Genomic DNA, 21,816 nt, shown 5'->3' with positions numbered 1-21,816 from the left:
ATTTTGTCCTGATATTTAATCGTCCAACTAACAATAAATAATCATGTATTTATTTGTTATCATGAAATATAGATCAGTAGATCGGTATACATAATCCAAATGGTATATTTATAGCAGTGTATTTTTAACCCTGACTAAAAAAATGCACTGTATCATGTTGGTCTGTAACCCGTGGCTGGCAGCGTGATGTACGATCCGGGGACACATTACAGAGACAAAGTTTAATACATAACAACAAACCAAGTCTACATTGCAGTCATCCGATCCTCAGTATACTCGGCTGTTCCGGCAAATCACGGAGCACTTAGGGCTTTCTGTGACCCGAAATACCCCAGCTGTATTTATATCAACATTTAACTGGAACGTATGAAACCTTTTGAGGAGTGTTTTTCATAGAACCCACTCCAAGTTGTATGTACAATTGATCTGAAATACAATAGCAATGTAAGGAAGAATTTTTATAATAATTAAATCACATGTCTTACCCATTGACGGACACCCCTCAAGCTCTGGACTCTTCCGTTTGCGTGGCCTTCCTTTCTGGACCGCGCCCACTCCGTTATAATAGGGAATATTTGGTCCACCGAGTTCCGGTGACAGACTTTGCAAATACTCTCCTTGAAATATGATTTCATAGTCTGTTCTACAGTAAACAAGATGATCTTTCATTCCGAATTGTTCGCCTGGTGTCAAAGCTCGGTTGCACGAGCTACACGTGAAGCACGAGAGGTGATAAACTAGGTCACGAGCTCTCATTACAAGTTCGTTGGCGGCAATTCCAAGATGGCAGCGCGAGCACCTCTTTATTCCGAATCTCCTGTAACAGAAACCAAAGCTTAAGATTCTTCAAAATAGTTTTCCCGATAGAAGTTATTCTAATTAGTATAAGCTTGAACCCGTTTTTGAAATATAGGTCAATTTCGTGCGCCTTAATAAACATTTGTGACACAAAATCGATAAACCTCTGTATGAGGAAGAGAATTTATGGGTGTCAATGTCTTTAGTATGAGAAACACAACGTTTCGAAGTATATGCTTACTCCTTCAGCATCATTCACCAGATGAAGGAGTAAGTATATACTCCGAAACGTTGTGTTCCTCATTATACAAAAGTTGACATCCATAAATTCTCTTCCTTATGTGTATCACTCCAAAATGCCTTTTAAATACTTATTCTGTATGTCTAATCATTGAAATCCATTACTGGTGAATATTAAAACATAATCACAAATGCAAATCAAATATAATATCAGTCGATATTATATTCAAAAGCACGCAGTTTATTCGATGTCATGTCAACTGACCTTACATATTCATATCTAAAAATCCCAAACAATTCCAGTTTCGTATTTTTGTCATGTTAAATATCCAACAGCCGAACAAATTTGTTCTTTGTCATGTTTTTTTTGTATTCCTTACCTAAACGTCCTCAATACTCTGCAAATAATCTCGGTGCTAGGACTATCAATCAATAACACTTTTCACATACCCGTATCAAACACGATGATAAACATACCCACATTATCACGACCATGACAGTCTTAAATACCGAAAAGACTATATGGCAAGAGTGCTATCATAGGCGATCTTTAAACGCCATAAAAGTCAATATGGAATGCGACGACAAATTAAACACAGCCTTTTCTTTCATTGACAAATATTGCGGAGTTGCGTGCTCTTTTCGAGAGGCAAATGAGTAGTTGTGTGTGAACTGGCTGGGCGCGGGACACGGTAATAACCAGTGTGACTGCCGCTGTGTCAGCTGACCGTTACATATGTCAGCAGTCACATGTCGATTTCACAGGGAACCGTTTGTCGATGTGTCCCTATCACGTGTATAGCATGGCAACAACAACAACAGCAGCAGCAACAATAACAACAACAACAACAACATTAATAAAACAATCGGTGATGGCAATGATTACTAATGATAATGACAACTAACTACTACTACTTTATTATTACTACTACTACTACTACTACTACTACTACTACTACTGGGGCGGTCGGGTAGCCTAGTGGTTAAAGCGTTCGCTCGTCACGCAGAGGACCCGGGTTCGATTCCCGACATGGGTACAATGTGTGAAGCCCATTTCTGGTGTCCCCCGCCGTGATGTTGCTGGAATATTGCTAAAAGCGGCGTAAAACCATACTCACTCACTCACTCACTACTACTACTACTATTACTACTACTACTATTACTACTACTACCACCACTACTACTACTACTTTATGAATAAGCCCGAATACAGCTTCAGATCTATACAGGCCAACAAACCTGATCTTGTCCTTTTTGATAAATCCAATGAAATCATTTATATCATTGAATTTTCTGTCCCTTTTAACAGTAAAGTGATTGACAAGATTCAGGAGAAACGTGACAAACATTCAGACCTCGCTTTCGAAATGTCACACTTGCATCTTCGGTACCAAGTTATCTGACTCCCCTTTGTTTTTTTTTGCTTTAGGTTTGGTACCTCCCAATCTGTTGTCTGACATTGGGAGAGTACCCGGGTTTGCTGCCAGAATACAACCACTCTGACAATCTGGGTAATGCAGAAGGCTGCAGTGTTGGGGAGTCTTCACATTCCGAAAAGTTCTGGGTGGGTTTGACTAGGCAGCGCTTCCTGGGAGAAGTCCCATTCGCTGTCTGGGCTGCGTGTAGAGGGGGGCAAGGGCCCTGAGCTGATGATGAGCCTAACCAGCCTGACTGTGCCAGGATCATCCAAACCCTCTTTGCTGCATTTTCTATTTTAATATGCAAATAATAATAATAATAATCATAATAATAAAAGGTTCAGATTATCTAATCGCAACCATAGCCCAAAGTTTGTGGCCAAACAGTAGTTTCTGCTGTTGATGGGGGTGGTGAATGGCGGGAGTTTAATTAAATGTGAGATTATTTATCTCTTGTCTATGACAAAATCAACCATATTTAAATCGAACCCTGAATGTCATATGGGGTTCCCGCGTCCGGCCCTAGCGACAACAAAACAACACACGCCGTTGGCTGGATGGGGAAGTCTCAGAACCTCAGCATGACGGGCTGAATGCAGCCGTTGATCCAACGTGGTTAATATTTCATGTTATAATGTTTACTTTATTGATGCAAAGGAAACTGATTACCATCTTATTGTCTATACGGAATAAGGAAAATGATTCAAAGCACTTATTGTCATTTTCAAACATGATGAAATTGACAATGATTTGAAATTTACAAGACGTGACAGTTAATAATACAGCTTGAATGTACGTCCCGGAGATCAGGGCTGTATTGATCTTAAAGGACGGGAATCAGTGCAACCTTACGAAATCTACATAGTGAAAGTAACAATTATTTAAAATATATACGTTATCGATAACCTTGGGAGAAATTCGGACGTGGAGCTAGCAGCCACGTCCAGTGAAATCGACACATTTCACAGCACCGTGTATCGGAAAACACAGCACTATCGTCATGAATGAAATTGACCAGGCCCGCATGATTAAACAACGCGATCGAGTTGCCAAACAGACAAACATAGTCTTTTATTACACGTGATTGACGTGTGACGAACTTGTCCAAGGGTCGCGATCTATGAACTCAGTCTGGGTGCAGAACACACTGTGCGAAAAATTCATTTGGTTTAAAACAAAATCTCCATGTTACAATGTCAAACTAGTGAATTTGTTGCACATACACTGAACACTCGATATTCAAGACGATTCGGGTTTCCTGTCGCCTAAACTATTACTGTTAGCCCTCTCTCTCTCTCTCTCTCTCTCTCTCTCTCTCTCTCTCTCTCTCTCTCTCTCTCTCTCAGCCGAGTTAATAAAGTGAATCAGACATCTATGTGAGTGAGTGAGGTTTTACGCCGCGTTTAGCAATATTCCAGCAATATCACGGCGGGGGACACCACAAATGGGCTTCACACATTGTACTCATATCGGGAATCGAACCCGGGTCTTCGGCGTGACGAGCGAACGCTTTAGCCACTAGACTACCCGACCGCCCCATGCATTCATGTAATATGACAGAGTAAAAGTGGGCATTGAAATCGAATTTGACGATTGACTCCAAGAAAATTGATTCATTTAAGTATATGTTGAATCGAGAACAGAGCTCTCATCACTCATTATTCCTACGCAATGCCTGGAGAGAATGATCTATTGATTTAACCTATACGTTGTTACTGATATACTAAAAAATAAACTTTATATCACATTTTATGGGAATTTTAGGCCTTTATGGTTTGTATTGCTGTGGGAAGGAAATCTACTGGCAATGGAGACGACAATGAAATATGTCTTGCAGGTGGGTTTATGACAACGGTTGTGTATTTCAGAACACATATTGTCCCGCAAACTCCAGGGACACATATTGGGGCACATATTTCTCGCATATGTTCCCCCCACCCACCGCATCTGCTTTCGTCAGGAGAATAATCCAACATGGCGGAAGTTGACGTCTGCTGTTGGCTATAATGGAGAAAGAAGCAGACGTGCGGAAAAGCCTATCCGAACTGGTAGAAGTTGACGGATGATAGTTCGTACAAACTCTCTGCATAGCATTCTTGTACATATTTTTAAATGTAAAAGTATTTATACACGGAATCCGATCCAAATATATGCTGTCGAACAGAGAATATGGCAGATCTAATGTAAAAGCATACGCTTGATGTCAGGTGTTCAGCTACTACAGTGCTACTTGATGCGTACTTTAAAATACAATAATGCTCAAAACAGCAGTAAATTCAACTCACTCACTCTTAGAAAACCAGGTTTTGTATTATAAATACATTTCTACACACAGACGCTTATATAATAATACACCATTAAAACCCCGGTCAATGGGTTCAGTGTGCAATCGATTCTCATTCTCAGGTCCCTGGGGGGTACACAGCGTATTACAAGCCAAGCTTCCTCTAAGGCGAAGGCAGGTTAACAGTCACATTACCATCTCATTCTACCGGGTACCCATTCACTGCTGGGTAAACTGAGGCATATTTCGAACAAAGCCACTTGCCTACAGAGAGAGCACATATAACATGCACTTCAGTGTGGGGCAGCAAAGAGGATTTAGAAACTCTCAGGAGCCACGGTGACGAAAACGGTTACCCATCGAACTACTCTCCGCCACCAACGTTGCTTAACGTCGACTGAATTGTGATCTGTGAGTTGTACACATGATCATGTAGCACCAAATGCTGACGTAGTGATTATTGATCATTGCCTGCGTTATCTCAGGCCTATGATACAGTTAGTGAGTGAGTTGGTCTTAGCGCCACGTTGATTGGTATTTCGGTAAGACCCCGAGTGACGAAGGTTCTAGAAGTTTAACAAGCACGGATATGGTGCAGTAGACTTGGGATCATGATCGGGTCGCATCTGGGATTCGAACCCGTGAAACATGATTGTTGGATATGTAGCCATTTGTTATCGTTACGAAATACGACTATGGTAATAGGTAAAGACAGCTTACTCCGGATATAGCGAAGGAATTCACAGAGATCTGACTGTTCATGTCGGTTTCAATTCCATACCTTGTGTTCTCCAAATAACGCAGCTTTTCATGTGAACAGCGAAGTTCGGATGTATCGAAAGCAACTCAAATGTTCGAGTTCGCGTGAATGGCGACGTTCGGATGTATCGAAGACCACTCTAATCCTCGAGTTCGATATATAACGCTTCTGTTCATGTGAATATCGAAGTGGGATGTAACGCACTGGCGAGAGGGGTTTGTAATATCAGTATTTGAAAATTAATCACATATTAATCTTCAAACAGTGATATATTTCGAACATATTAAAGTCCTTTGTGTCAGGTATTGACCTTTATAACTTGTCTCGTCACTATGTGGCTGAAATCTTGGCGATCTGACGTAAACTTTTAACTGACTCACTCACTGGTATTTCCTTGTATCGGTATTTATGGCTTAAACGTACCTGTTCTGATATCAAACCCCTACCTCACTATTAGTTATATTTTATCTTATATTTTGAATACATACCTTGATAGACAGAATCGTCAATTTTATTCAATTTTCCCACGCGAAAAAAACAAACAACTAAACACCGAAACGCAGAAAAGCATGAGAAAATCCAAAACTGTTTACAATTCAAAAATCGGATTAAATATTACTCCCAAATCCATTTCCTTTGAGAATACAGGGCCAATTTGACAAATTTGTTTAAGTTTGAGCATTTTATTACTGAGAATGCAACAAAAACTGTTGGCACTGTAGAATCTAATAGAAACCGGTTGGAGTTCTCTGCATGGGGCACGCGTTAGGGGAACTTAGGAGGACCCGCTCTTTGAGGAGGGGAGGGGGGGGGAGAAATCCGAACGCCGCACGTGCAATGAGGCCCACGTGGGATGGCTTTGCTTGCCAAAATGTTTGCCAAAGTCTTGAGAGTTTGGGAGAAAGTACTTGAAATCTTCAAGGAGTCTTGTCGTCATTTCTATCTTGAAAGCTCGCAAATTTTCGTGAAAAAGATTTTCAAGCATTCTTCTTTGAGTTTCTTTTGTAACTGGAGGTAGGCTTAGGTTTCGCCAGAATGGTTTTGTCTGGTATTTTCGTAATTATTATTTTTGCCGTTATGAAATCAGTTTTGCACCGGAACACGTGTTCCAAATCTGAACGTTGGCTAGAAACGGAGACGTGAAAGAGAGAAGTTTGAATAATATTTCACTCTAACTGTGAGTCGACAAAATCATGAGTAATTCAAGCACATAAACACTGAAGCTATACAGCTGTTTAACGCGGCCTTTGTTAGCTTCTAGCAGAAAGCAATCAAATAATACGAATCTAACATAACAGTAAAATTCAACGCTAAATATTTCAACTGTCTGCCTCGGTTTCATTCGTATCTCGTTACACCGATATAAAATTCTCTTTTTATGTTTTAATAATTCACACGCGTACAGTAAATAGAGTTAGGGTTTCATGCAAAATACATCAAAACCGCTAAATGTATTGTCTTCGAATCCCTATGAAGAAATCACGGATGATAGAGAGGATAGTTTGGGTCAATACCCGCATGCAGTGGAACAATGATCGTCTAGTTAAACACGCAGAGTTAACCCGTTTTTAACAATACCAGAATAGCTATATCGATAGAATGATTAATAAAAGCTACAGCATCGCGTCGGTTTCGGCACAATGGCATCCGATTTGCCCCGCATTGTCTATTAATTATTTAAGTAGATTCAATCGGAATCTTTAAAATGAAAGCACGTCTTGTGTTCCTTGAACGATAGTGGATACCTCGGTAGCGTTATAAGAGATACTTTTGATGTAATTACTGATGAAATCCATATATACACAAAGTTCCTTCTTTGCTGATGATACGGGGTTATTCGATAAAATTCAAGCCGTGGCAAAGTCTATTCAGCCATATCATAAATAATTCTGGCTGTTCATTGCATTGTATAAACACCGCTATACTATCTGGTCTAAGAGAAGAGACGACAAATACGACACGCCGAAAATCGACTCTTGGTTTTCCTACGCGGGCTTTTCTCAACCGTAAAGCGGTTCGATTGTCGTAATCGATCGGGTAGGATCGATCGGATGATCAAACAGGCGGATGGAGCTAAACTACTTGAGATATTGGGACTTCAGGCAAGGGTTTGCAACACAAGTGATACAGAGTCCTCGTGGCGTCTTTGATGCCGACAGTGAGTGAGTTTGAGGAGCCGTATTCCGGAACGATGTCGTGATGTAGGATATATATATGTACCTATGTTGGACAATTATCCGGGAGTGCTGAATACACAAGGCGTCATTTGACGAAATCTTACACGTACTGTCTTTTCAAAATAATAAAAAACATATAATGATGGCAATCACAGCAATTAATGTATATTACATACACGTCAATATTACGTTATGAAACTTTAATTTGAAAATATCAATAATAATAATACCTCATAATATTTCACTTTTGATTTTTCAAATTATGTCAAAATATTTCGTGTCATTCTTGGTAATGAAATGTCCTAAGGTATTTAGCATATGTGTATTACGACTCATCATCAGAAAACACATGTCTGTCACACCAGCATAATATTCCCTGCAATTATCCATTGTTAAATGGGTTCACCATGGCAACGGATCTATAAGATTTTTATTGGAAAATTAGACCATCGTCTCATGCACAATCAAGCTATGAAGCACATATGGTTTCGATCAGCTGCGCTATCTCTCATCACTGTACGTAAGCAGTTTTCAGGCAAACAGTATCCTACAAAACAGTTCCCTCCAAGCAGAGACGAAAGATGGCAAACCGTTTAGTGTCAGCGAAATCTTGAATTCAAATTAAAATGCACGTGGTCGCTGCCGGGTTTAGACAGTGAAAGAAAAGACCGAAAAATGTAGAAAGATATTTTCATCATTTGAGGGGAATGGAAACAAAAACTGTATTTACTTTTCCGTGAGTTTGGGTGATGGGCGGACCTCGGGTGTCCGTAAACATGGCGTCCAGTCGAGAAATGTGAAAATATCAGTTGGGAAATGGCTCTGTGAAAGAATTCTAGAATGATGACTGACAGAGGGACATTCTTTCATGAACTGTCAAAATAAACGTTAAATAAGCTGCGAGGACATATGATAATTGAAATGACCGAATGATAGTGTACTTTCGTGGCATTTTGTTTGAAATAAACGAAACGGAAGTCATCATGTTTGTTTGATATTGAGAAGAAATGTGTTGAGAAAATACTCGTGGATATAAGCATATCTAGTAAGATCGCTGTCGAGCTCGGTGTTTTTACTCGGTGTAAAAAATCAAAACAACCAAAACATTCTTTACTTGCGAATAATTATAGATGTGTTTCAAGAGTTTGTAGGACATCCCCCTTACCGTTGTCAACTGTACTATACAAATGTTTATACGCAGCAAGAGAAGGGCATTATATAAATATACCTATACCTACTCATGTAGTACAGAGTCGATAGACGTCATTATAAAATAAACAAAAGCGTGAGTGTTGTTTTGTCGATGAATGATGACTTAAACAACATTCATTAATCCGTTTGGTTTGAATCAACGAAACAAATCATTTGTGTCCAGTAAGGGAGGATTCTGGAATGACGAGGTTCTTTGTGATAAGGTTCCAGAGAATGTGGCTATTTCTGTTTTATATGAGAACTTGCCATTGACATGTTGATCTCGGATATTGTTGTCCGTAGTGTGTTTTTTTACCTAATCTACTTTCATTCAAACAAGATATTTCAGGTCGCTGAAAGGCATTTGGAAGTGATACACATAAGGAAGAGAATATATGGATGTCAACTTCTTTATTATGAGGAACACAACGTTTCGGAGTAGATGCTTACTCCTTCATTAGCTCCAATCATGTGTTGGCTTCCCTTGTTAGTTTTCTACCCTTTGTTATTTTCAACCTTTTGTGATCTTATTAATTTTGTTGTCCTTACATGTTCATATATATGCTCTCTGCCTCATGGCATTCATTCACCTGATGAAGGAGTAAGCATATACTCCGAAACGTTGTGTTCCTCATAATAAAGAAGTTGACATCCATATATTCTCTTCCTTAAGATATTTAATTTCATCAGTATTAACATATCTACCTGTATTTCGAACATTTCTGGTCATAGTTTAGAAATCACCTGTAATTAATAGTTATTCACTATTACATTACAGTGTGTGTGTCCATTTTAGTGCATCCCAACCTTGACCGCTCCTGCTTAGATCTATCACAAAACACCGGACTTAATCATTATTTACCTTATGATAAAACCTCACCCCCTGTCCCAAATGTGGGTTTTGTTCAGAAAGCAAATTTTATCCGTTCAAAATAAAGCTCCCTTCTAGACGTAAACGTTGAATAGCTATAAATCATTAAAAATCTCTCCGGTATTAAACTGTCCCCTTAAACCGTACACCTCTCTATTACAGCCTTTGGTCAGCGTTAAAACTCAGCAACAAGCAACAAAAGGATTATCCAACACTGTAATTTGTTTTGTAGTTTCTTCACAAACAAGCGGGTCTTCTTCCCTCTTGCGATCTCGCGTGAAGCTCTGCGCAGTGTCGTGTGACGGTGTCGCTCAGGCCTCGCGAGCGTTACATGCAATTATGAAACCATTAACGCGCAACCGGAAAATTAATTTGTTTTGATTGGCAGATTACAACGTTAGGTTATTGTTAAGCTCTTTACGCCGAGTTATGATGCGCCTAGAAAAGCAAGCATCGGTGTCAGCCAAATCCAATATCATCACCACAAGCGCACAGGCGAATCGGGGAATATTACTAACAACGTGCGGAGTTTGTCGATTGTAATTCCACAATAGAGATGGTTTAGAATAATCACGTAGGGTTTCCTGGTGTCATTACCTTGTTCATTGATGTATTACCAGATAACAACTCTGCAGGACTTCATTTGCAACGTCAACAAAACAACATTGTTGTTTAAATGGTATGAATGTTTAACACGAGAGTATCGGTGTTTTAGGCTCAATTACAACCTGATTTTGATAAATTATAATAATTATCTATGTATAGAAAGAAAAGGTGAAAATGGAACCTCTATATTCTGAACACCCATCAGTCCGAACGTCAACTTGGTTCTGAGTATATTCGCAAATATTTGTCAATATTATCAAGATTTCGTTATGAAGGATTTACCTTTGATAACAATTATTAACGCCTGATTTTTCATTCGAGACATATGAGATGCATCTGATACTACCATGTGGCAATAGAGTAGGGTATATTTCATACAGTTGAAAGATGCACCAGACACATACACAGGGGTGTTAAATGTACAACCTCCACCTGCAAAAGTGTTCAATAAAAACATCTTCAAACGTTATTCTCTTGCTGTGTAGGATACGCTTGACTATGTTAGGTATGCCACATGGTTTCTCTTGAAGAGAACACACGATAAGTAGCGCTTATTTCATAGGTCAAGATGTATAGTTTTAAAGTATGCTCTTTCAGGACGACTTAACGAACGCACCCTTTACTTCTATAAATTTATGAATTAAAATGTATGGGAGGGTTACAGGATAGTGACTATTCGGACAGCTTCTATAGCCACAGGGAAAATTTTTTCTTCTTTCTGGTAGAAGACAATACGCGTACCTTAGTGCCACATGATCTGATTCTGAATCATCCAGAAACCAACAGTATTTATGTCATTGAATCTTGACTCAGCATTGACCTTTCATAGTGATAACGGTATTTTCTCAAGCCTTTTATCGATATTGCTACAAGCACATACCAACAATCTATCTCTGAAATAAAAATATGAAATTTTCATTTTTCAAATGCATTTTATATATATAATAGTATGAGCACATAGAATGTCTCCGTTTTCCTGTAACTGAAGAAATGTAGACTTGCTTGGGTCTCCTGGGATAGGTTTGTTTCAGCGTCTATATGAGAGAGTAGTACAGGCATAACACTTATTCCTAAAAACAAGTTTAAATATGTAAATTAATAGTTCCTACCTATAATAATCCTCTTTGCAGTAGATGAGGCCATCCCGGGCAAAACATGTAAGTTCGGAGTCGAGTCTGAATTTACAATCGCTGCACTTTAAACAGGATACATGCCATTGCTTGTCTACAGCCAGCAGATAGTAGCGCTCAACGATGCGACCACCACAGCCAGCACAAACACCGGGCAAGTCGTCACCGCTGTTGTTCAAAGGCATCTGGTGCTGAAAACATAACATGTAAACTGTATATAGAAAATTGACTTTGGAAAAAAAAGAATGACTAACATTATCAATGACATGAAATATAAGGAACATTTTATGAGAAATTTAATAAAAACATTCATCTGTAGGAGTATGTAATTTATATGTGTGATGAATTCGATTGGACAACCCCTAAGATCTCCTATAATGTAAATTTCATGGAATACTAATTATACTGATAACGAGAGAGAGACAGAGAGAGAGAGAGAGAGAGAGAGAGGGGGGGGGGGGGGGGGGGGGGCAACTTCTATTTAATGTAGAGTGAGTCAAATTTAAGAAATTTAATAAAGAAATTCAATTGTAAGAGTGTAAGAGTATGTAATTTACATGTGTGAAGAATTAGATTGGAGAGAGAGAGAGAGAATTGCATGTGTGTGAATATAACATAGACCCTCATCGAGGAAGTACTACCATTGAACTACACAAGAGCATCTGTATGTGTACACGCCCTCTATAATTACTGGTGCTTCATTCAATTACCTATGTTATTAATGACGAGTACTCAATGGGAATTCAATAGTATAACAACGTTTACATTGTACACGTTTTCATGTTTAATAAGCATTCCATGGTATCAGTCTGAATATTGTAAATTTTATCTTTTAAGATCTGAATGACGGGTAGATATATAGATATGTGACACTGGCAAATATATATATATACATATATTATATTATCTTATAAAGAGTATAATTTCTCAGATATGACCAATCGTTTTGGCATGATGAAATATATAGACTTTGTATAGTCTTTGTATAATCTTCAGGAAGACTTAGCAGTATGTACTACTTATTTAAGAACAAATTGTTTTAAGTATATATCTCAATATATCAATTTTGTAGTAGTTCTTACCAGAGGTAGATATACAATTTGATAATCACTGTATAAACCATACCATTACCATATATATTATGCTATCCAACTATCAAACAAAACATAAATACATTTCCGAGATGTTATTTTTAATTGTTTACAACATTTTTGGGGTAACGAAGATATATATGTTTAATAGTATTTAGCTATGCCATATGTTGACCCTTTTGGTTTTACTAATTAAATATGGGCCATATTTAAGTCCATTGTATTGCAGTTGCAAATAATAATAACTTCCATAAGCTCTTAGGATTAAATGATTAATTATGTTTAAACATGTTATATCAACAATAAATCAATATGTCCGAATATCATACAAAATATGTTATTGCAATGCGCATTAATGTTCAAAAGTCCGTTTGCAATGTTTGAAATTAACAGGCGTGCATATACATTATATAAACTTTACATCAATTTGTTATTTTTTACTTAATAATGCGGGTTTAACTGTTCATATTATTCACATCTAGCCAGTCAAAGTCTCCTAACGACGGTTTGCAATTCCTGAATACGTTTCTTATTGCGGTGATTTCCTTTACCTGTTAGTTTTCATCGATAACAGACTACAGATCCCAGGGACCAGCGGGCAATTGAAGTTTTCTCCTGGAGTAAATTTTGATTTGAAAAGAGAGGAAATACCGCGGACTATCGTTCGGCGAAATATGTCTTCTTTTAACTATTATGCATGATAACTTGCAATATTAAACCGTGAAAACCACTGACAGTTTTTGTTCAATAAATTAGATATTACAGATACATTCAAAAGTAATTTTACTTTCAAACCGTCAAAGATGTACAACTTTGAACGAATTGTCGGAAGAAAGGGGTGATTTGAAAGCATATTTTGCAGTTCCTTATCAAAACTATTCAGCTTGTCGTGAAAATACAGAGTAACACAAATTTCGGAAAAGAAACGGCATGTGTAATTTTGAAGTGATTAAATGATCAACTGCATACAAAGTTCCTTATCACAAAAGTAAATATCACATAAAGACGTCCTTGATTATACCCCAGCGTTCGTCCCGAAATCACCTAAAATGATATACATTTCACAGCATATTTCTTTGTTAGGAAGTAGAAATTGACGACCTGTAGATATAACTGATCGCCCAAAGTACAACCGACAATCCTACTATTGAAAGAGATTGATAGATATGCGCACTGAAGAGATCGGATTTCCTCCATGTCCCGGCGCTTTGGCCTGTTATATAAACCCCCTTCCAAATCCGTCCCTCCCCATCGCATACCGGCTAATGTCCCCGGCGTCATCCCCCCTCGTCTCCCCCATCCCGACCTACGACATGCTTTGTGAAGATGTGAAGGATAGATGATACCAGAAATATCGCGCTGTGAAAATCACACAGTTGTCTATTGCAAATATAATACTTCAGAACAAGCGAAAAGACAGCTTTCATGGCGCGTTATAAATTTGTAAAGTTGAAGTTTAATCTGAGAGCAAAGCAGTTATGAAATCCGACAGACCAAAAAGTTTAAACAACGAAGTGCAAATTAAGCGTTTCCGAGTTTTTTTAGACAGGAAATTTTCCAAGCGGATAACCTGTTTTGACTAACTCGCAAGCTGAAGTCTCTACACTATGTTCAATAATTTACCCTCTTTATCCGTAATTTCCTGGAGTGAAGCTTTTGACGACCCTTCAACCAAGCAATGAAATGTATGAAAGCTTGTCATTCCCGAAGGTAACTGTTATAAACCATGTTTGTTTGGAGATAGAAACGTGCATTCTCGGTCATGTATATTTCAGCAAGTGACAAGTGCGTGTCTATAGCTGTCATTTATGGTGAAAATTACCCGTTCCAGGTATAAACAATAAATCAAACGAATAGTGTAATTATCGTAGGATCCGAACACAATCATCGTTGGTTTTCCTCTTTGATTACATCCCTTAGCGCATGTGCTATTATGAGACTGATTATTAAATTGTTAAAAAAAACAACATGTATCGATTAAACTTCTTTGTGACTTTATTTAGCAGTTGTCAATATTTCTAAACAAGTTAAACAAACTGAAGACTATATATAAATGATATAATTCCGAAATTAAACAATACGATCCATATATATTTTTCTACAAACGTATTAACAGTGTCTATTTCAAGGTAATACCTCAATCAATAATGTTTTTAATCACCTATCCTTAAATTACAAGAGTGTCGACTGTTTAAGTATGTTTATCATAATCAACATATGCATTTTAATTCAAGATTCGTGCACCAATACAGAGCTTGTTTATTAAATAAAAGGGAACAGTTATCAGAGGAGTATATAGAGTTAGATACACGGCAAATTATTCCAAACAACAATGGTATTCCAAAACCCTTTGAAAAAAGAGCCTTAATCAAGGATTTTCACAAGCTGCATAATTTCACAGCTGTCAATGAGAAAAATATATTCCCATCTCCGTTAAGAGCAGGTGCTTACCGTTTGCTCAACACGATACAAATGAATTTCACTCAATATCAAGCAAGCTTGCAGCTTTGACGTGTTTTACTATAGAGAAAGGGGATTACATTGCGCTTGGATTACTCGTCGATTTCAGCTAGAAGCGTGACGGAAACAAAATTGCAGTCAAACTGAGCAAATAGCACACTTTTCAACTTCTCTCGGTGTGTACAAGTATCAATGGGGCTATAACAGACCGATTTATACAAATTGTACTCCTGGAAAGCCATTAATGTACATGTTAGAACCTATGGACAATTGTAGTTTCTTGTATTTGTTTTATTGAACAATATATTCAATTTAAACGGAATTTTAAGACATTTTATAAAATGCTGATTGACAGCATCATAGTCAAACTAATGTAGATTCAGTAAGTTCGGAATTGATTAATTTATTATGAAAGAAACCAAGTGTATATTCCTCACACACACACAACTAAACGGTTTTTACAAATATGTTGATATATGTTATTATTTGTGTAATACATGGCCATGTAATTGACAAGGACATCATGCTATTTCAATGATAAACACCCACCTACAAGAAATAACGGACACAACGATTTACAATAATTCATCTAATTAAATGAAAGCCCTTATGGTAATTTTCACACAATGATTTCTATTTGTAAACACACACCAACATCCCACTTATCCAATTTGCAAACTGTGCAAATATATAGTTACAATGCATGTCCAAATTAGATTAGCTTCTCGTCTTATCTCTGACCTTTATACATATGCATCATCAAATATGAAAGCCAAAATTAATAAACTTATCGTGAAGTAAATATAAACAATCCAGTGTTTTATGTTCAAATAATTTGTAAAAATAAGTATTACAAGATTAAACCTCGCCAGGAGTACCGTTAAATGTTAATGTGTATCAATGCTTTCAACCATCTCGTATCAGCAATTGCAGCAGTCTGTATCGAACTCAGGATAGGGAACCTTACCCCCTAAGGACACAAGGCGGAAGCAGTTACCATCCCCCCATCCATCACATGGACGGTACCCAGATGGGTGAATTTGCTCAAGACCGCAGAGATAGTCAGAAAATGATTTCCAGCAATCCCCGATATTCCAAAATCAAGACCACGTGCCTTGATTTGTAATGCCAGTTGACGTGACAATTTGGTCCTAATGTCTAAGCTATGCTTGTTACGACAACTGATAGATAGTGCGAATTTCTGGGGAGGGTGAAGGATGCTATTTTTCTTGGGTTATACGGCGAAGTTTTCGAGGTGAAAATAAACAGATAAACACGTGCATTTCCTGAGACATATGCGTCGCTACCTGGAAGATGTACCCAAAACCTATCTGCCCTTATCCTTTTGAAACGCAGGTGGGGCTTACACGTGCATGTGTGAGTGCTTTGGTAAGGCGTTCTGGGAGTCTACACTCGCGATGCTAAGCCAGAGTGAAACTGTATCTTATAGCTATGTTGAGGGGTGTCATCTGTCACAGGTCAGATATATGTGCGTGAGTACATGTCAAGTTGCAAACACAAGAATCGGATTAAAGATCCCTGGTGAATCCAGGAAGTTGCCTTACCCTTGTAGTGACGTGACAATCCAGTGCTAAACTGTCTGGGGAAACGGTCCGGCTCTGAAACTCCCCGGATCCCTCATGGGGTTGGAGGATAGTTTTTTCCACCATGCCTATGTTGGTGTGTCCGCGGAGGGGTATCCAACAATCCCCGGGGACGAATGCGTGAGACACGGGACCCAGCTCGAACAGGAGTCCCACCCTCCGTGAAGAATCCTCACACTACTGACACTCGGAACCTCGGATCGTCTGTCCAACTATCGCAACACTTCCCTCGTCGGAAACACAGACTAGCACTGCACCCGTCGTCAACAATGTCGATTTTTCGCCGGTAAAAACCTATTTGTTTTGGGACAGTGAAAGCGGGTGCACCGCCGGTTCAACTGAATGTGGATTGTTTAGAAATGGACTTACTCTAGTTTTTGTCAAGGGCCGTCTTCTATGCTAGCACTTTACAATCATAATAAAAGGGGAGGGGCACTTCAAGCACTTGCTTCGCTGGTGTGCCACTGTTCAGATCGCGCTTCGCGCGGCAGGGTCCGCTCTCATTGGTCGATAACACCCAGCGCCGTCCTGATTGGATAATTGCATGAAATCTGTTCCTGACAGTCACACCTGTCAATCTCTTGCCTTGGGTTGCATGTATAATACGAAGCGGATCTAAAGCGAGTCGACATCTCGGTTTTCGCTTCCTACCGAGAAAGCCCGACGAGGCACAAGACTACTCGAGATTGACACGCCGCTCCTAGCTTTCCCTTACGCACTGCTTTTATCCCTTTCTATAAAATAAACGATTCTGTTGGTCGACGATCGTAAAAGTATTTGCTCCACATTTATTGAGTAAAAGTTTAATTCAGATCCGTAATTCAAGATTGAGAACAAATTTGGAATTTTCAATGACCATTATTTCGTTCGTTTTACCATTTAGCCTCGGGAACACATATTTTACAATAGCTTTGAAATATGAACTGTATTGAAGTATTTATTGCATAAGTCTTTATTTCCCAATCATTTCTTAAGAACTAACGGAATAAAACGTGTTCACTCAGACCCCATATTATGTTTCCTGTTGATGCGCGTTATGTACTAAATCAGAACTTAAGACTTCCATTATCTGGAAACGGCAGATGCAAGGTTTTTTATAACAACTCAAAAGCATTGATTTGTTTTTATTTCTCGACTCTGATAACGGGTGTGAGTCTGGAACACAGAGTCACCTGGTATAAACATGCCTCTGAAAATACATTTAACTTTCAAAAAAAATAATAATTTTTTAAAATAAAAATAGCCGTTGTTTATCATAAAAGCAAAATATACCTTAAATCATTTTAAACTTTATTTATTATATGTGCTGAACACAATGAGAACAAACAATGAGGGATTCAATGCATAAATACAACGCTAAAACAATATTAATCGATATTGTACTTACTAATTAATTTTTAAAGTACTCGTTATCGACGAATGTAATTATTGTCCTCAACAATGCACAAGGCTGTGTCAATCCACTCAGGTATACAGTACTGTAGTGCAATCACTACGATAGTTTCTGTTAAATCATTATTCAGATTATTTCGCCTAAAAACAATGTACTCTTAAGATGCTCTGTGCTGTGATATTTTACACTAGCCGCAGTACTGGTTACTGTTATTTATTATAATCAGAGTATTGAGTGGTTTAGGATTTAATCCGCTTTTTGTAACATTCCAGTCAAATCTCGGAGGGGTTGAATTGAACCTTTTTGGAGAAACAAGCAAACCCTTCAACCAGCCATCGATGTGTCTAAGTGTAACCTTCCATAGTCAGGTCTTTCCCTAATCATCATTGCATTCTCATCTTTAATTAATGGTGGTACAAAATCCACTTAACAATTCTACATTTAACGATCGATGAAATACCTTGGATTTATATACTAGTCTAAACATAAAACGCCAACGCCTGAATATAATCAGTCTCAATTATCTTGCGAAACAGATTCTAGTTAAATGTAAACTTTACAACTGTAAAGTTGTTTTTTTTGTTAGTTAAAGACTGAGAGATATCAATGTAAACCTTCAACAAGTTCGTGTCAAGCTGTCGTGGCAACCTGAATTGTAAAACATATTATTTAAAAACATATTTGTCTTCGTTTTGTATACCTTTCGATACAACATAGAATATATCAACAACACCTTGTAAAAATAAATTACAGTGACCAAATATTTCAAATAATTATAATTTCCAAGGATGTACCGTACAAACTGTGCATCGCAGGAAAAGAGTCTAGAATGTCGCATCGTTGATGATAATACCGTTATAATAGCCGAGAAAAAAGTATTTAATCAATTGGGGATGCTCTATGCTTTACAGCACAGTAGCGAGTTCTAGACGTCGTTAATGATTTGTGTAAATCTGAGACGTTGTCTTTGGGTAATGAAGGTAATCAACGACCAGGTAATGCGTATCATGACATTTTTGTTTACAGACAAAGAACATGATTTTGAAATGACTTGAATGAGTTCAAATATACTTGCACTGCCAGTGGATTCGAATCTCTCTATAAAAAACGAAGGGATGTGTTTTAAGAAGCTCCAGCTTTCTTGAGGTTAAATTAGTTAACTTTGCGACACTACTCACTAAGCAAACATTACTGAAATTCTTTCGATGTGTAATGACAAGTAGGTATTCCTACTTAAATCGCGAAACTGTAAGTACTCTTAGTCTAAACAAGCATTAATGTATAAACATTGTGTTCCTATTAGCCCAGCTCATGAAAAACGTGTCTTGAATCGTGTTCCTTGAAATTACAAAATATACATCGAATATAAGATTTACATTTCGCAAAGTTTTATTTCTTCCTGACTACCGTTAACAAATAATCCTTTTCTGTCATAATCGATAAATGGAGCAGTTCTTCTAATTACATCGTATAAACTCCAACCCTGTTAATCCTAAGTTTGTTGTTAAAACCACACTCAGCAATATTCCATCTAAATGACGACAGTCTGTAAATAATCGAGTTTTGACCAGACAACCTCCAAACCTTAAGATCATTGTAACCTACATGTATATATAATACGAATGGATAAACCCCGCATCATTGATTCAATAAAACGGCGTGGTTCATTCGGACGATTGCCCTGGATACGGTATCGTCCGGATTAACTGGGTTACACTGTACATAGACATTTCGACTTAAGCGGCCTCGTTAGTGTAATAAAGGTTTCTGTAGAACTGGGCCTTGGCCTTTCCCCAGTGACTTGGTACTGTCTACATCCATGGCTGTGGCAAGTCATTTGCAGCTGTACATCTGTCCTCTGCTCCTGTAGTATTATTGGTAGATGCAGTTCAACTTGTTGCTAAAGTTATGTCTCCGTACAAAAGTAAAGCTGAGTAACCATAAGATTAACCAATTCAGCCGTCTGAGGTAAACAGTTACTAGAACGTGAAACTCATTACCCAGTCTCAGTGATTACATACTGAACGTTAACCAGTGTGGAAATATTAGTGACTGATCACTACTGATTTCAATTTATTTATACATTCAACTGCTATAAAACTTCATAAATACGGATCGATTTGTTCCAGGTACGTCACATTAAACACCACAAATTGGAGAAGAGCATAATTCTTAACGCTCAAATATTCAAAAAGTTTTAAAATACCATTTGGATTATCAAGGTTCAACTATACATTGGGGCATAAACAAGTTTAGTCCGTAGTTTTAAACGTCTCTCATAGTTTCTCTGATGCCAAATTGACTTGGCAATAATTTGAATATCTGTACAAAATGACAATAGTGATATATCCTAAATATTAGATATTCAAATTTCAAGTATCAAATAAGAATCAACATTTTATTTACTGCATACACCAAAGATAAGAACCCTGTTCATGGTGTGAAGTTTTTTAGAGAACTGTTCAACTGGGCTTTTTTCGTCTAATATTTAAGGTTTAATTTCTTTGAGAATATATATGATCTCCATAGCATTTATGAACTATGGCTAATACCGTTTTAGAGGTTTTTAATCTATATACAGAGCTTAGCAAGAAGATAAAAGTTGTTTTTATCAAAACAATCCGTACCTTAATTTTATCATATATAAATTCTGATTAAATTAATTAGAAGTACAATGATATCCCTCCCATTTAAAACCCGTTCATTCTGTAGTGTCGTAGACAAACATGCAGTTGGTCGTAACTGCTATCTTATTTAAAGGACGTTCGAAAATATGTCAGAATATATGTGATAATACTGGTTCTCCCGTTTAAATCTCCGTCAGTAATTATGTTCGTGTCAGACGGAAATATTATTGTATTTAAAGGACATATGTCCAAATATATGTCATATCTCTCTTTGCATTTGTTCTAGGATGATATTTGACCGTTATATTTTACAAGCGAAACAAAAACTCCGTTACTCGTAAACTGTATTTAAGTCGACCCGCAAACCCCTTTAACACGACTAATCTTTCAACGGACTGAACAACGCCTAGTAGCGTTGAACGTAACACCGTGTTCCATGTGACACGCCCCTTTCAGCATGTAATTAATTTCCTTGAACTGACAACGTAATACTGAGAGTGTCCAGCTCCTGACCACTGGTCTGCCAGTCAGCTTCACACTGACCACCTGGTACCATTAAGACGGAGAGTGGTCAGTGTGATGCCACAAAGGGCGAGTCAGCGCTGGCGTGGCGTATCACGTTATATTTCTGTCGACTCGGGACAGGCTAACTACATGATTATATTTAATTAAAGGTGCAAATTTGCCGACATTGTTGGAGTTGAGAACATGTGGAAGTGGGGTTGAGTTACGCTTAACCCTGTATAGACCTCCCCTGTTTTATCCGATACACTGTGGAAACCAACATTTCACAATGCTTGTCTGGTTCGTTTCTTTTATCGATTAAAACACGATAAAATATTCTGAGACAACGTCTTTTCATTTTAATGGAACGGAAAAAATGTCCGCAACGCGATATTCGTTCAATACGAATTCCAATATAATTGTTTCGGACCGAATTCTTAGAATATAACCACAGACAGATTTGTTTTGTATAATTAACGAATTCCTTGGGAGGAATCTTAGATGTTTGAAATCATAAATACGACGGTTTAGTTCTTTCGTTTCAAAGTTTGTTTGACGGTATATATGCTATCAACGTGTGACATTTGTCTGGGAGTAATTAATTAATTAGTCAGGAGCTCGACCAGTATTACAACTACTGATCTGTCTTGTCACGTGACGAA

The 21,816-nt window shown here is 37.9% G+C and overlaps 1 protein-coding gene across 1 annotated transcript in view; it reads right to left on the bottom strand.

Moving 5' to 3' along the window:
• The window catches only part of LOC124138401 (LIM/homeobox protein Lhx9-like), a 66,374-nt gene extending 49,360 nt beyond the window's left edge, over positions 1–17,014 (bottom strand). The window contains exons 1-3 of the mRNA XM_046505031.2: positions 16,592–17,014; positions 11,455–11,666; positions 486–817 (exon numbers count right to left, since the gene is read on the bottom strand). Of these exons, the coding sequence (XP_046360987.1) occupies positions 486–817; positions 11,455–11,666; positions 16,592–16,696 (649 nt within the window). The 5' untranslated portion in view covers positions 16,697–17,014. The remainder of the gene's footprint in view (positions 1–485; positions 818–11,454; positions 11,667–16,591) is intronic.
• Between the last annotated feature and the right edge of the window lie 4,802 nt (positions 17,015–21,816).

Source organism: Haliotis rufescens, unplaced genomic scaffold (assembly GCF_023055435.1).
Source record: "Haliotis rufescens isolate VD_foot unplaced genomic scaffold, xgHalRufe1.0.p SCAF_8, whole genome shotgun sequence".
In the NCBI taxonomy this organism is placed as follows: Eukaryota; Metazoa; Mollusca; class Gastropoda; order Lepetellida; family Haliotidae; genus Haliotis; species Haliotis rufescens.
This window is presented reverse-complemented; position numbering and strand designations above follow the sequence as displayed.